The 14,176-nt window shown below is 42.9% G+C and overlaps 1 protein-coding gene across 5 annotated transcripts in view; it reads right to left on the reverse strand.

The window, feature by feature from the left end:
* The window catches only part of sgcd (sarcoglycan, delta (dystrophin-associated glycoprotein)), a 203,513-nt gene that overhangs the window by 11,610 nt on the left and 177,727 nt on the right, over nucleotides 1-14,176 (reverse strand). For 2 of the 5 annotated variants that reach the window (XM_078230773.1, XM_078230776.1), the window contains one exon: nucleotides 8,031-8,076. In XM_078230773.1, the coding sequence (XP_078086899.1) occupies nucleotides 8,031-8,076 (46 nt within the window). Of the gene's footprint in view, nucleotides 1-6,312; nucleotides 8,077-14,176 lie in introns of those variants that run through there. The other 3 variants (XM_078230774.1, XM_078230777.1, XM_078230775.1) reach the window with 3 other exon arrangements.

Below are 14,176 nucleotides of genomic sequence, written 5' to 3' on the forward strand. Positions count from 1 at the left end.
ACCTCTATGAGAAGGATGGTCTACACCTTAATCAGAAGGGGACCAATATCCTGGGGGGTAAATTTGCTAAGGCCATGCAGGGAGGTTTAAACTGATTCGGGGGGGGGGGAGGGATCCTGAGTAGTGGGGCTGAAAGTGAGGGATGCATGGATGGGGACTGCAATGCACGGCATTGCAGAGGTGGGGTGGAGCAGGGTTTGAAATGTGTATACTTCAATGCCAGGAGTATTCGCAATAAAGTGGGTGAACTTGCAGCGTGGATCAGTACCTGGGACTTCGATGTTGTGGCTATTTCAGAGACATGGATAGAGCAGGGGCAGGAATGGATGCTGCAGGTCCCGGGGTTCAAATGTTTTAGTCGAAGTAGGGAAGGAGGTAGAAGAGGGGGAGGGGTAGCATTATTGGTCAGAGATTGTATCACAGTGTCAGAGAGGAGGTTTGATGAGGACTTATCTGTTGAGGTAGTATGGGCGGAGATTAGAAATAGGAGAGGAGAGGTCACCCTGTTGGGAGTCTTTTATAGACCTCCTAAAAGTTCTAGAGAGGTTGAGGAAAGGATTGCGGAGTCAATCCTGCTTAGGAGTGAAAGTAATAGGGCAATTGTTATGGGGGATTTTAACTTGACTAATATTGACTGGAATTGTTATAGCTCTAGCTCGTTAGAGGGGTCAGTTTTTGTTCAAAGCGTGCAGGAAGGTTTTTTGACTCAGTATGTAGACAGGCCAACTAGAGGTGAGGCTATATTGGATCTGGTGCTGGGAAATGAGCCAGACCAGGTGCTAGACTTGGAAGTTGGTGTGCATTTTGGTGATAGTGACCACAATTCGGTTACGTTCACCTTAGTGATGGAAAGGGATAGGCATGAACCTCGGGCCAGTGGTTTTAGCTGGGGGAAGGGTAATTATGAGGCTATTAGGAGAGAATTAGGAAACATAGGTTGGACTAGGAGATTACAGGGACTGGGAACGTCCGACATGTGGAGTTTTTTCAAGGAGCAGCTACTGCGAGTCTGTGATAGGTATGTCCCTGTCAGGCAAGGAGGAATTGGTAGGGCTAGGGAACCGTGGTGCACCAAAAAAGTTTCTTTGTTGGTTAAAAAGAAAAAGGAGGCTTATGTTCGGATGAGACGTGAGCACTCGGGTAGTGCACTAGAAAGCTTTAGATTGGCTAAGAGGGAGTTGAAGAGCGAGCTTAGAAGGGCTAAAAGGGGACATGAGAAGACTTTGGCGGATAGGGTTAAAGAGAATCCTAAGGCGTTCTATAGGTATGTCAAGAACAGAAGGTTGGTTAGGGCAAGTTTAGGGCCAGTTATAGATGGCAGAGGGAAGTTATGTGTGGAACCGGAGGAGATTGGTGAAGCATTGAACCAATATTTCTCTTCGGTGTTCACGCAAGGGGACATGAATATAGCTGAGGAGGACACTGGGTTGCAGGGGAGTAGAATAGACAGTATTACAGTTGATAAGGAGGATGTGCAGGATATTCTGGAGGGTCTGAAAATAGATAAATCCCCTGGTCCGGATGGGATTTATCCAAGGATTCTCTGGGAGGCAAGAGAAGTGATTGCAGAGCCTCTGGCTCTGATCTTCAGGTCGTCATTGGCCTCTGGTATAGTACCAGAAGATTGGAGGTTAGCGAATGTTGTCCCATTGTTTAAGAAGGGGAACAGAGACTTCCCCGGGAATTATAGACCGGTGAGTCTCACTTCTGTTGTCGGCAAGATGTTGGAAAAAATTATAAGGGATAGGATTTATAGTTATTTGGAGAGTAATGAATTGATAGGTGATAGTCAGCATGGTTTTGTGGCAGGTAGGTCGTGCCTTACTAACCTTATTGAGTTTTTTGAGAAAGTGACCAAGGAGGTGGATGGGGGCAAGGCAGTGGACGTGGTATATATGGATTTTAGTAAGGCGTTTGATAAGGTTCACCATGGTAGGCTTCTGCAGAAAATGCAGATGTATGGGATTGGGGGTGATCTAGGAAATTGGATCAGGAATTGGCTAGCGGATAGGAAACAGAGGGTGGTGGTTGATAGTAAATATTCATCATGGAGTGCGGTTACAAGTGGTGTACCTCAGGGATCTGTTTTGGGGCCACTGCTGTTTGTAATATTTATTAATGATCTGGATGAGGGTATAGTTGGGTGGATTAGCAAATTTGCTGATGACACCAAAGTCGGTGGTGTGGTAGACAGTGAGGAAGGGTGTCGTAGTTTGCAGGAAGACTTAGACAGGTTGCAAAGTTGGGCCGAGAGGTGGCGGATGGAGTTTAATGCGGAGAAGTGTGAGGTAATTCACTTTGGTAGGAATAACAGATGTGTTGAGTATAGGGCTAACGGGAGGACTTTGAATAGTGTGGAGGAGCAGAGGGATCTAGGTGTATGTGTGCATAGATCCCTGAAAGTTGGGAATCAAGTAGATAAGGTTGTTAAGAAGGCATATGGTGTCTTGGCGTTTATTGGTAGGGGGATTGAATTTAGGAGTCGTAGCGTTATGTTGCAACTGTACACAACTCTGGTGCGGCCGCATTTGGAGTACTGTGTGCAGTTCTGGTCCCCACATTACAGGAAGGATGTGGAGGCTTTGGAGAGGGTGCAGAGGAGGTTTACCAGGATGTTGCCTGGTATGGAGGGGAGATCCTATGAGGAGAGGCTGAGGGATTTGGGATTGTTTTCGCTGGAAAGGCGGCGGCTAAGAGGGGATCTTATTGAAACATATAAGATGATTAGAGGTTTAGATAGGGTGGATAGTGATAGCCTTTTTCCTCTGATGGAGAAATCCAGCACGAGGGGGCATGGCTTTAAATTGAGGGGGGGTAGTTATAGAACCGATGTCAGGGGTAGGTTCTTTACCCAGAGGGTGGTGAGGGATTGGAATGCCCTGCCAGCATCAGTAGTAAATGCGCCTAGTTTGGGGGCGTTTAAGAGATCCGTAGATAGGTTCATGGACGAAAAGAAATTGGTTTAGGTTGGAGGGTCACAGTTTTTTTTTTTAACTGGTCGGTGCAACATCGTGGGCCGAAGGGCCTGTTCTGCGCTGTAATGTTCTATGTTCTATGTTCTAATAATCTAGTAGGGCCAAATGGTCTATTTCCGTACTACAAATTCTATGGTGCCATTTCCACTTGTTTTGACGATAAATATCTACCGGTAACTAGCAAATACACTAAACCGTGGCTTATTTGAAACAAGGGCAGAGGATCCCGGAAAAACTTAGCAAGTCTGGCAGCATCTGTAAGGAGAGAAAGCAGAGTTAATGTTTCCAGTCCTTTAGCTCTTTGCCAGAACTGAAGGGAGGGAGAACGTGTTAGAACTGTGAGAGGTCGTAATAGGAAGTAGCAATTTTAAGAACAGAAGACAGGTGGCCTCGTGTGGGAGGGGGAGGGGGTTTTGCATTGCTGCAATACGGTTATGGGATTTTTTAAAAAAGGGGTTCATGATGGAGGGAAAGGGTCACAATCTGAAGCTGCCGAACTCAATGTTGAGTGCTGAAGGCTGCAAACGTGCCCAGCCGGAAGATGAGATGTTACTCCTCTAGCCCGCGCCAGGTTTCACTGCAGTGTTGCAACATTTAAAGTAGCAGGTGGGTCTATTTACTTGGTGTATTATTTTGTTCACAGGGTGTGAGTGTCATTGGCGAGGCCAGCATTTATTGCCCATCCCTAAATGCCCTTGAGAAGGTGGTGGTGAGCTGCCTTCTTAAATGGCCCTAGTCCATGTGGAGTAGGCGCACCCACAGTGCTGTTCGGAAGGGAGTTCCAAGATTTTGACCAGCGACAGTGAAGGAACGGCGATATATTTCCACGTCAGGATGGTGTGTGGCTTGGAGGGGAACCTCCAGGTGGTGGTGTTTGCAAATATCTGCTCCTCTTGCCCTAGGCGGTAGAGATTATGGGTTTGGAAGGTGCTTTTGAGAGACCTTGTGCAAATAAGGAAATTTAACGTTAAAAAAGTGAACTGATATTTTTTGACAGCACTCCCATTCCCACCCCCCAATGAAAAAAAAATCAGTCTCAAGGTGCTGTTGACTTTTTTTTAAAAAAAAGAACACTTTAATTTTTTCCAAAATGAACAGGCTTTATTCTCTGTGACCACAAGGTCCAACTCTTACTGCGAAAACATCATAGCGTACAGCAGACTGATAATCAGGTGTCCACCAGAAAAGAAAAAGGAAGATTTTAAAAAGCCTGATTATGTTCCAGTTTAAATTCTAACTGCGTGGATAATGAGATATGCAAGGTAAACATTTTTTAAAAAGCCTTGCAGGAGTGATACAATAGAGAAGGGGTCTGTGGAGTTTGCACTGTGTGGACAGTGGCAAGATCTGGCCTTTCCATGCACTCAGCTAAGCTCAGCTGTACTATTACACTGGATGCACGAATCACCCGTTCCATTGTAAGGGATGAGAAAATATAAAAAATATGATGGCAAGTTGTTCTGATTATTCGAGGAGTTACTCTCAGACAGTGAATCACGGCCAGTTCTGAAATAGCAATGGCACATAATGCCCAGAGAAGAGGACCAAGGGTGTTAATGGTTCTTGTGGGGGAGCTGAGAGAAAGTAACGAGCAGGATTCCCCCATCTCATCCGTGGCTGCCCCGCTGCGAGAGGGAACGGAGAATTTGCCGTTCCATTCACTTTCAGCAGCACCAGAGAATCCCAGCCGTGAATGAGGACGGAGACTTTTTGGCAAATATGTTTTACAGAAAAGAATGTCCAGATGAGCGCAGGAGGGAAAACTTTGAAAACATTCAGGCAATATGCGTTACGTGGTTAACAAGTTTCCTTTTTGTGTGTGACAGATTTGGGTGGGCATCTTGGGATTTCCTGAATGCCAACAGTAGTTTACAGTTGCCTTATGCAATGTAGCTGGCTGCCCATGACTTTGTGTTTAACAACTGCGTCTGGTTCTTGATGAAAACGCCAAATATTTTAAATGATACATGTGTATAATAACTATGTCCACTGATCTGGCCTCACCTCCCACCCTGTACCTGAGAGTTTTCCACTGCATTTTACTCATTTCTGCCAATCCTGCTGTCGTGGTCTTGAACCTATTGACAAGACACAAGTCAACACCTTACAGGCCCTCATAGAGTCATGAAAGTAAGCACCATACGATACATGGACAGCGTGGCTGAATTCCCATCAGTCTTTGGTCTGTGACTCTTTCTTACTCTGTAACTCAAAGCCATAAAATAGGTATATAATATATATATAAAAACCTCAAAATATTTTTTCTATTGATCTACCACAACACACCAGTACATACACACCAGGAGTGCACCGATTACAGTTCCCTTACAATCAGCAGGCTTTAGACTGTAGTCCATTACATCAATGGCTTTAAATTTAGCTCATTGGTTTCCTCGCAGGTTTTCAAAACAAACAAATCAATTATTATTTCGCTGTTGATTTTAATCTGGCTATTTATTTTTCAAAAAACTGAAATGTCAACATGGTTAAATAGACATTAACATTTTCACTGGTTATCTCTGCACAATCCGCTCTGGGGATTATCTGTTCAGCAAGTTACATTGCTTTATGTATTAGCGGTTGTAATGAGTTGGGATCACAGTAGACATTTTATGTGCAGCAACTTGGATGATTTCAATCATCTTTTTTTCAAGAAACATATCTTTCTTATTTATCAGCCTTCAATAAAGAAGACACTGCCCCAAATATCTATGATTCAGACTCCAACTTGTGGCATGACTGTCGGATTTCCTAGTGAGCATGACCTCCTGACGGCACGGTGGCACAGTGGTTAGCACTGCTGCCTCACAGTGCCAGGGACCCAGGTTCAATTCCGGCCTCAGGTGACTGTGTGGAATTTGCACATTCTCTCTGTGTCTGTGTGGGTTTCCTCCGGGTGCTCCAATTTCCTCCCACAGTCCAAAGATGTGCAAGTTAGGTTGATTGGCCATGGTAAATTGCCCCTTATTGTCGGGGGGGAGGGAGTGGTTAGCTGGGTAAATACATGGGATTACAGGGGTAGGGCTTGGGCGGGATTGCTGTCAGTGCAGGCTTGATGGGCCGAATAGCCTCCTGCGCTGTAGGGATTCTATGAAAAGTGGCAAGGCAAGACCAACCACTTCATCACTGGTAAAACAGGAGGGAAAGTTTGCCCCCAAATTTACCTGTGGAGATTAGTGTCATGTTCCTGTGCAAGCAAGTGGCCATTGAACAAGATTCATGGAAGCCTGAAATCCTCTCCAGGTGATCTGACCAGCTGGGGATAAGTTGAGACGAAAAGGGATATGGTGAAAAATAAGAGAAGATATTCCTCTCAAATATTCTTCAATTTTTTTTTCAATTGATGATTAAGGAAAATATCTACAGTGACAACCAAAGAAATCAACATATTTTGTGGGTAAAAAATTAAAATGATTCTATAACTTTTAAAAAATAACAACTATTGTTAAAGTTACAATAAGAAAGATCATTTTTGTAGATTATGGACAGAATTTTACCAGCACGCCCACCCGGATTTCGGACGATCCTGCCCAAGGCCAATGGAGAATGCCATTCTCCGAGCCTCGCCCGCCCACGGAATCAGGGCGGGTGTGCCAGTAAAATTCCAGCCTCTGTCTCTCAAAAGCAGCTCACATACAATTAATTATTTTGAAGTGCTGTCATTATTATGTATCGAAATGTGAAAGTTGTCTTGAGTAGAGCACTGTGATAAATGGCCAGTTTGTGTGATTGATTTTATTTTAATAGTGGCATTGGTTAAGGAGGGCACATGTTTTTTTGAAGAGTGCCATGACTTCTCTTATATTCCACAAAAGCAGAGAGAGAATGCCTTTAATATCTCATTAGAATGACTGCATCTCTGACAGGCGGCACGGTGGCTCAGTGGTTAGCACTGCTGCCTCACAGCGCCAGGGACCTGGGTTCAATTCCGGCCTTGGGTGACTGTATGGAGTTTGCACATTCTCCCCGTGTCTGCATGGGTTTCCTCTGTGTGTGCCGGTTTTTTCCCACAGTCCAAAGATGTGTGGGTTAGGTTGATTGGCCATGATAATTTGCCCCTTAGTGTCAGGGAGATTAGCAGGGTAAATATGTGGGGTTACTGGGATAGGGCCTGGGTGGGAGTGTTGGCAATCCAGGTTCGATGGGCTGAACAGCTTCCTTCTGCACTGTAGGTGTTCTATGATTCTATTCCATGATAGTGCCATACTCCCTCTATACTGCACTAAAATGTCAGCCGAAATTGATTCAACAAACTTTCCAAAAACTGAAGAACTTATCAATGGGTTGACAGTTGATGATGTTGGGATTTTAAAAAAAGCAGAATAACGTCCCCCAAAAAACCCCCTCAAAATGCGATAGTTGTGATGTCTGGCACCTGGCAGCACACCAACTTGTCGCTCTACCTTAGAGTTAGCTGTACCTTGCCCTGCCGTCTGCTAAGCCATCTCCTTTCCTCCCTAATACATGCAGTCAAAACTTCTACAGTCCATAACCTGATGATTACTGGGTTCAGCTTCAGTACTGGGATTTGATCATTTTACACGTTTTGTAATCTTTGCACTCCCAATTACACACATGAAACTTAAAAATAATGTGCTTTCCTTGCTGAGTGCATTCAGTTAAGGCAAAGGCATACATTTGTTTTTTTTTCCACCCTCTTTGAACAGAGATGTTATAGCGACATGTCTCAGTATAAATGGTTACTTGTTCATTTTTTTAACCCCTATACTGAAACAATATTTTAACAGGGGTTTGAAGACAGTCAGCACAAAGTGTCTATATAGGCGGCCTTTTCCAAGGTGTCTTAGCAGGCTTACGCCACGCGGGTACGGCCACCCTTAACCGTCCAAAATTCAATAGACCTGAACTTTGCTGGCAATGGCTGTGGATTTTGTCCCCTGTGCAGTTTTTAAAAAAAATTTCTTTATAGACAGACATTGCTGTTTATTTGACATGTGGAGCCCACCCCTGCTTGTGAAAGGAACAGTTTTCCATTTGGGCAGACGCAAACCTCAAAGACATTTTGTCGAGCAGATGGCGAGGAAGTGTACAAACCCATAGGTAGTCTGAGTAATTTTATTTTTCCGGCTTCCAAACTGATCTGAAAGAGAATAAATAAAAAGCTATGAACAATGAGGTCCACTTATTTTTTTAAAAATCACTTTGCTATCACTAGCGAACACGGGAGTTCACGAGAACCTCAATCGCAGATTTGAAAAATCAAAGCATGGCGATCAACGTCATGTCATTTTATTTCCCCACGTTCATTTCGTTCCAACAGGTTTGACTCGGTTTACTGCGTTCAATAAAATGAACATGTATATTAGCATATGGACTAAATGCCAAATCATCCCTGGGTTTATATTAGAGTTTAAAAGTTATTTTGGAGATTAAAAAAGATGAAATGATTGGCATTTCTATAACCTTTTGTCCTTAGAATACACCAAAGCATTTAATAACCAATCAATTAGGTTTGATGTACAACCACTGCTGTTAATGCAGGGAAACATGTTGGACAAGTTGTGCACAGCATGATCCCACAAATAAAAGGAATGAATGATCAGTAAATCTCACTTTTGGAGATTCTAATTAAGTCAGGAAGATTGATCAGGATAACAGGAAAACTCCCCTGTTCCTCTTCAAGTTATGGATTCTTTTACATCCACCTGAACACGAACAGGAAAGAGATAGAGAATCTGGTGAACTGGTGCGGTGACAATAGTCTCTCCCTCAATGTCAACAAAACGAAGGAGATAGTCATCTACTTCAGGAAGCATAGTGGAGGGCATGCCCCGGTCTACATCAACGGGGACGCAGTGGAAATGGTCGAGAGCTCCAAGTTCCTAGGTGTCCAGATCACCAACAACCTGGCCTGGTCCCCTGGTGATGCTACAGTTAAGAAAGCCCACCAACTTTCTCAGGAGAATAAGGAAATTTGGCACATCTGCTGTAACTCTCACCCTAATTGAGCAGTATTCAGCTCAATTAGGGCTAAAGGACAGGGAAATAACTGGACTCAGTGGGCAGCTGGCAGGAAGAGGAATGGCTGACAAAAAGGGAAGGAGTGAGGAGAGGAGAATGTTTTAATATGCAGCATAACATCACCAGAAGGGAAGTACGTTATGCAATCCAGTCTTAGTTTCACCTTTGTTTTTCAGCAGAGCGCGTGCACACACACACACGCACGCAGGGACTTCAATCATTTTTAAAAAATGTTTGATGTTTCCTTTGAGATTCCATTTATTTTAACACAGTATCCCTTTTCCCCCTCAATTTATTAATTTAATTTATTTGGTTACCCAAAAAATACACAGCCCTGGTGCTGATGTCTTCAAGCTTTCTGCCTATATGTAAATGGTCTCATGTTCGTAGTTTAATCTACAACATGTTTACACAGTCTTTTATGAGTAGTTGGTGCTTATATCATTGTAACAACATGACACGGTGTTCAGCAGTAGTCAAACAACCTGGCAGCAAGACAGGAACAACATGGTGAATAGTCTTAGATCATTTTCTAATGGCATGAGACGACCCTCAACAGTCTGGGGAGACCACAATGTAGTCGCAGCATTTGAGTGTGTTGAAACTGCAGCATGGTGACTGAGCAGAAAAACTTGGAAGACTAGGATAATGCTCAAATAAAGAGCTGGTAAACACTAGGTTCATTCAGCTGGGAAATGCAAATGACCAGGGCCTGGGCCGAATTGATAGCGAAAGAGGGAGAGTCAAAAAGAAAGTCATAAAAATCGAACCAGAGAGGGTTGTGAATATAAAGGGCGAAAAGTGCACAAAAGCAATTACACTGACACTCATCCCAGATACTATAGGAGAAGGAATGTTAAAGGGATCTTGACAGAAGGTTCACAGAATTCCCCAGTTTGAATTGGGATGCAGCTGATCTACGCTCTGCACGGTTTCTTGCTTCAGTTATGTTTTAACCAAACAAGACAGCCGTGAATATCTGCCTAGCAATTGAGAATGAATGTCTACACAGGCTGAAAGTATCAAGATTAACAGCAGAAGGAATTTTATGAGATTGATTTTAAATGTCCAGCTAGTGTGAAAATGGGAGCGTTCCTGATCCATTTTTTGGGTGCGTTCTCACATCCAATCTTATGCGCTTCATCGTTGAAAATATGGGCTAGACTGTTTCTAGCTGCTGCAGGCAATGGGCTGGGTTTAATTCACCAGCCAGCCTGCAGAAGGAGCTACTGCGCATGTGCAGATTTCTGATGCTGCACATGCTCAATAGCAGCAACAGGGGTCTGAAAGATAAAGAGAGAGCAGTCAGGTCCCTGCTGCAGGCAGCCTCAACACAGCACCCCACCCCCCTGCCATCGTGGGGGATTGCAAGCCCCACAATGCATGGATTACTCTGACAAAAGGTCATATCAATTCGAAACACTGGATCTTCTCTCTCCACGGATGCTGTCAGACCTGCTGAGATTTTCCAGCATTTTTCTGTTTTTGTATGAACAGATGAATTGTACTGTGAACTCATCAATTCTCAAATGCAGACAGACCTAGCAAGATCTACACACTTTGCAGTGTTACATCTGAGAATGACACCTTTAAGTGCAGCTATTGCATTACTGGCAAAGCTCATGTTTGGGAGATCAGTGTATACCAATTTACAAACTCTGACTTATTTGAGTCTATCAAAAACTAGAGAACTACTTGTAGAACTGCACCAGAAGATGACCAACATGCAGGATGTAAAATACAGGTATAGCACAGCCAGGTTTACAGTTGGTACAACAAATTTGCATCCAGGATCCCACAGAAGGATGTGGCAACCAGTCGAGCTGACAAAGGTTTGTTCAGAACCAAGATCCAATGAAGTCATTACACAAAAAGATGAGGCATAACCAAGAGTAAATCAGAACCATTCCAGCATACAGTTAGATTGCATTGAGGACAAGATCCCAAATGCAGCCAGGAACAACATCCAAGAATGGCAACCTCACAGATTAAGAAGTCTCACAACACCAGGTTAAAGTCCAACAGGTTTATTTGGTAGCAAAATCCACTAGCTTTCGGAGCGCTGCTCCTTCGTCAGGTAAGTGGGAGTTCTGTTCACAAACAGGGCATATAAAGACACAAACTCAATTTACAAAATAAACCTGTTGGACTTCAACCTGGTGTTGTGAGACTTCTTACTGTGTTTACCCCAGTCCAACGCCGGCATCTCCACATCATGAACCTCACAGATCACAGTGAGCGATTAAAGAAACCTCCAGACAAGATTACCACCAAAAATCTGGGTGTACCAGTAGAATACCTTTATATTTTAGAAACCAAGGGTGGGATTTTCCAGCTGTGTTGGCCCCAACATTGGAAAATTTCGCCCGAGGTCAACGGATCTTTGCATGTTCCGTGTCCCACTCACTACGGTTCCTGTGGTGGGCGGGATGGGAAAATTCTGCCCAAAATTGATTCATCAGTTCTTTACACTTATGTAATGGGAACCAAACATGAATATGTGTTGTAAATAGTTATACATCTTAGGAAGGGGGAAAGGTATCTTTAAAACAAAAGAGGGATATTGTAACAAAATGCCTTTAAGAGATATCAGCATTGCATCACTGGAAGGGAGGTGTACTGTGTGATCCAGTCTTCACTTTTGCTTTGGAACTCTGCTGCTGCTGTCTTCAAGCTTTCTACCTTTGTATAAATGTACTCATGTTCCTAGTCTAAATAAATGAGCCTACAATTAAATAATCCCGTATGAGCGAACAATGCTTATTTCATTGCAACAACACAACAGGGAGAAGGTGATGGGGTGGGGCAAACATACAGGAGGAAAGAGAGATGACAGAAGGGAGGGGGAAAGAGGAGCTATGAGGAGGGAGTGGGGATGGGAAGGAGAAAAGGGAAATGTTGAAGATGGAAGAAGGAGATGGGAATTTGAGCAATGTGGAAGAGTTAGAGAGGGATAGCAGAAAGTATGGGGAGAGAAATATAATGGTGGACAGTGGAGGGTCAGAAATTGAGAGGGATGAGGAGAAGAGAAAGAGATTGGGGCGGAATTTTCCTGTCCCGCTTCCCGCGGGAATTGTAGCGGGCACGTCAGAAAATTGAGCGGACGATTTAAAGGTCCTTTGACCTCGGGCAGGAATTTCCAGTCTTAGAGCAGGCGCAGCCGGAAAATCCCACCAAAGGGATGGATTAAAAGTGGAATAGTGGAAGTAAAAATATTTAGACAATTAAGGATTGGGGAGAGAATTCTAGTGGGACAGTAACACTCACAGTTTAGTGAGGCAGGGAATGGAGTTGGGAATGATCAACTCCCTTACGTATTGTGGGGGAAGAGTGGAGGAAGAGCAAAGCTGAAATTAAGATCTACCTCATCAAGTCTGAAATTTGATTTTCTTCTACTTTGCCAGGGGAAAAAATATAAATTACAAGGTCAATTCCTGCCATTTTAACCTTTTACTGCTTCTACACTTTGTCAAATCAATATCCAATGTAATTATCACACTAAAGAAAACAAAAGAGTTGTGCATCTGACAATGGAGACAGAAACCACAAAAAAGCATGATAAATAGGCTCTTGGAGAGTTGAATTTACTAAACGGGCAATGATGTGACTGGCTGACAGCCAGAGCGTTGATGTCAACTTCTAACAGTGTTATTCCGTTGAAATCTGAAGCAGGATGGAAGAGAACTTTGACAAGTGATAGGAATGACACTGGAACCACGCCCTCAGAAGTTTCTAAAGTTACAGTTTAGGAACTCTGATTTATATACAAAATTTATATTTACTGCGAGACTACAATATATTAATACTGGAATTTTGTGTATTCTAACAACTGTGAGTATTGTACAATTATTGATGCTGAGAACACTATGCATTTATTAACTAAAAGCACAGTGCATTTAAAGTTGTGAGCATGCACTTATTAATTGAGGAAGCTGGACATTTATTAAGTGTGATTACTCTCCATCTGTGAAAGAGGATACTCTGCATTTATTATGGACTGTTAGAGCGCTGTGTATTTATTGAATATGGGAGTATAGTGAATGTATTAAGATTGGTAGTATTGCACATTTATTCACTGAAAGTCTTGTGGATGTATTAATACTGATTGTACTGTGCATTTTATCAACTCTGAGAATAGTGTGAATACAATAATGTGAGAATCCTGTTGATTCATTAAGAGTGAAAGTACTCTTGATTTCATGACCTGAAAGGAATTGAAGAAAAAGTTGTGCATTGATTGTAAATATATATTTTTATATGCAGATTGTGCACAGTGACAGTATTTTGTATTTTATTAATTGCAAAAGGATTTACATTTTATAAATGTAAATATGAATTACAATAGATTTAACATAATACATCTTGGATCCCAAAAAAACATTTGGTGTTTTTTAACTTATTCAAGGAAGCTGGGCATTGCTGGCAAGGGCTGCTCTTGTTTCCAATATACCTGTAAAGATTCGCATTCCAACCATTATTTTGTAAATTGAGTTTGTGTCTTTATATGCCCTGTTTGTGAACTGAACTCCCACTTACCTGACGAAGGAGCAGCGCTCCGAAAGCTAGTGGATTTTGCTACCAAATAAACCTGTTGGACTTTAACCTGGTGTTGTGAGACTTCTTACTGTGTTTACCCCAGTCCAACGCCGGCATCTCCACATCTTGTTTCCAATCACCAGGTGCCTTTGAGCAGGCGATTGTGAGCAACCTTCTTGAACTGCTGCAGCCTGTGTAGAGAAGATACCCCAACTGTGCTATTGACTGGGGAGTTCCCGGATATCTTACTGCATAATATACTTATGAATACAGATAGAACATGTGGAGCCAGTGGACTGGCAGCAAAACACATAGCAAATTGGCTACAAAACAGAAAACACTGAGCAAAGGTTAAAAATAGCTATCCAGATCGGAAAGAGTGGAATGTGGTGGTTCAAAGGATTGGTTTTGTTTACTACATTAACAATTTGGATTCAGGAATTGGAAGTACAATTTCAAATTTTGTGGTTGATACCAAAGCGGGAGCTGTAGTTAATACAGAGGAGGACTGTGATAAAATACAGGGGGATGTTAATAAACCCACAGAACAGGGGTGTAATTGACAAATGAACTTCATTATATGTAAGTGTGAGGTTGCATATCTTGTAGGAAGAATGGGGGATTGATAAGTGGAAAGTAACATTCACGCCATATGTGCCAGGAAATGACCATGTCCAACAACA

Source organism: Mustelus asterias, chromosome 16 (assembly GCF_964213995.1).
Source record: "Mustelus asterias chromosome 16, sMusAst1.hap1.1, whole genome shotgun sequence".
Lineage (NCBI taxonomy): Eukaryota > Metazoa > Chordata > Chondrichthyes > Carcharhiniformes > Triakidae > Mustelus > Mustelus asterias.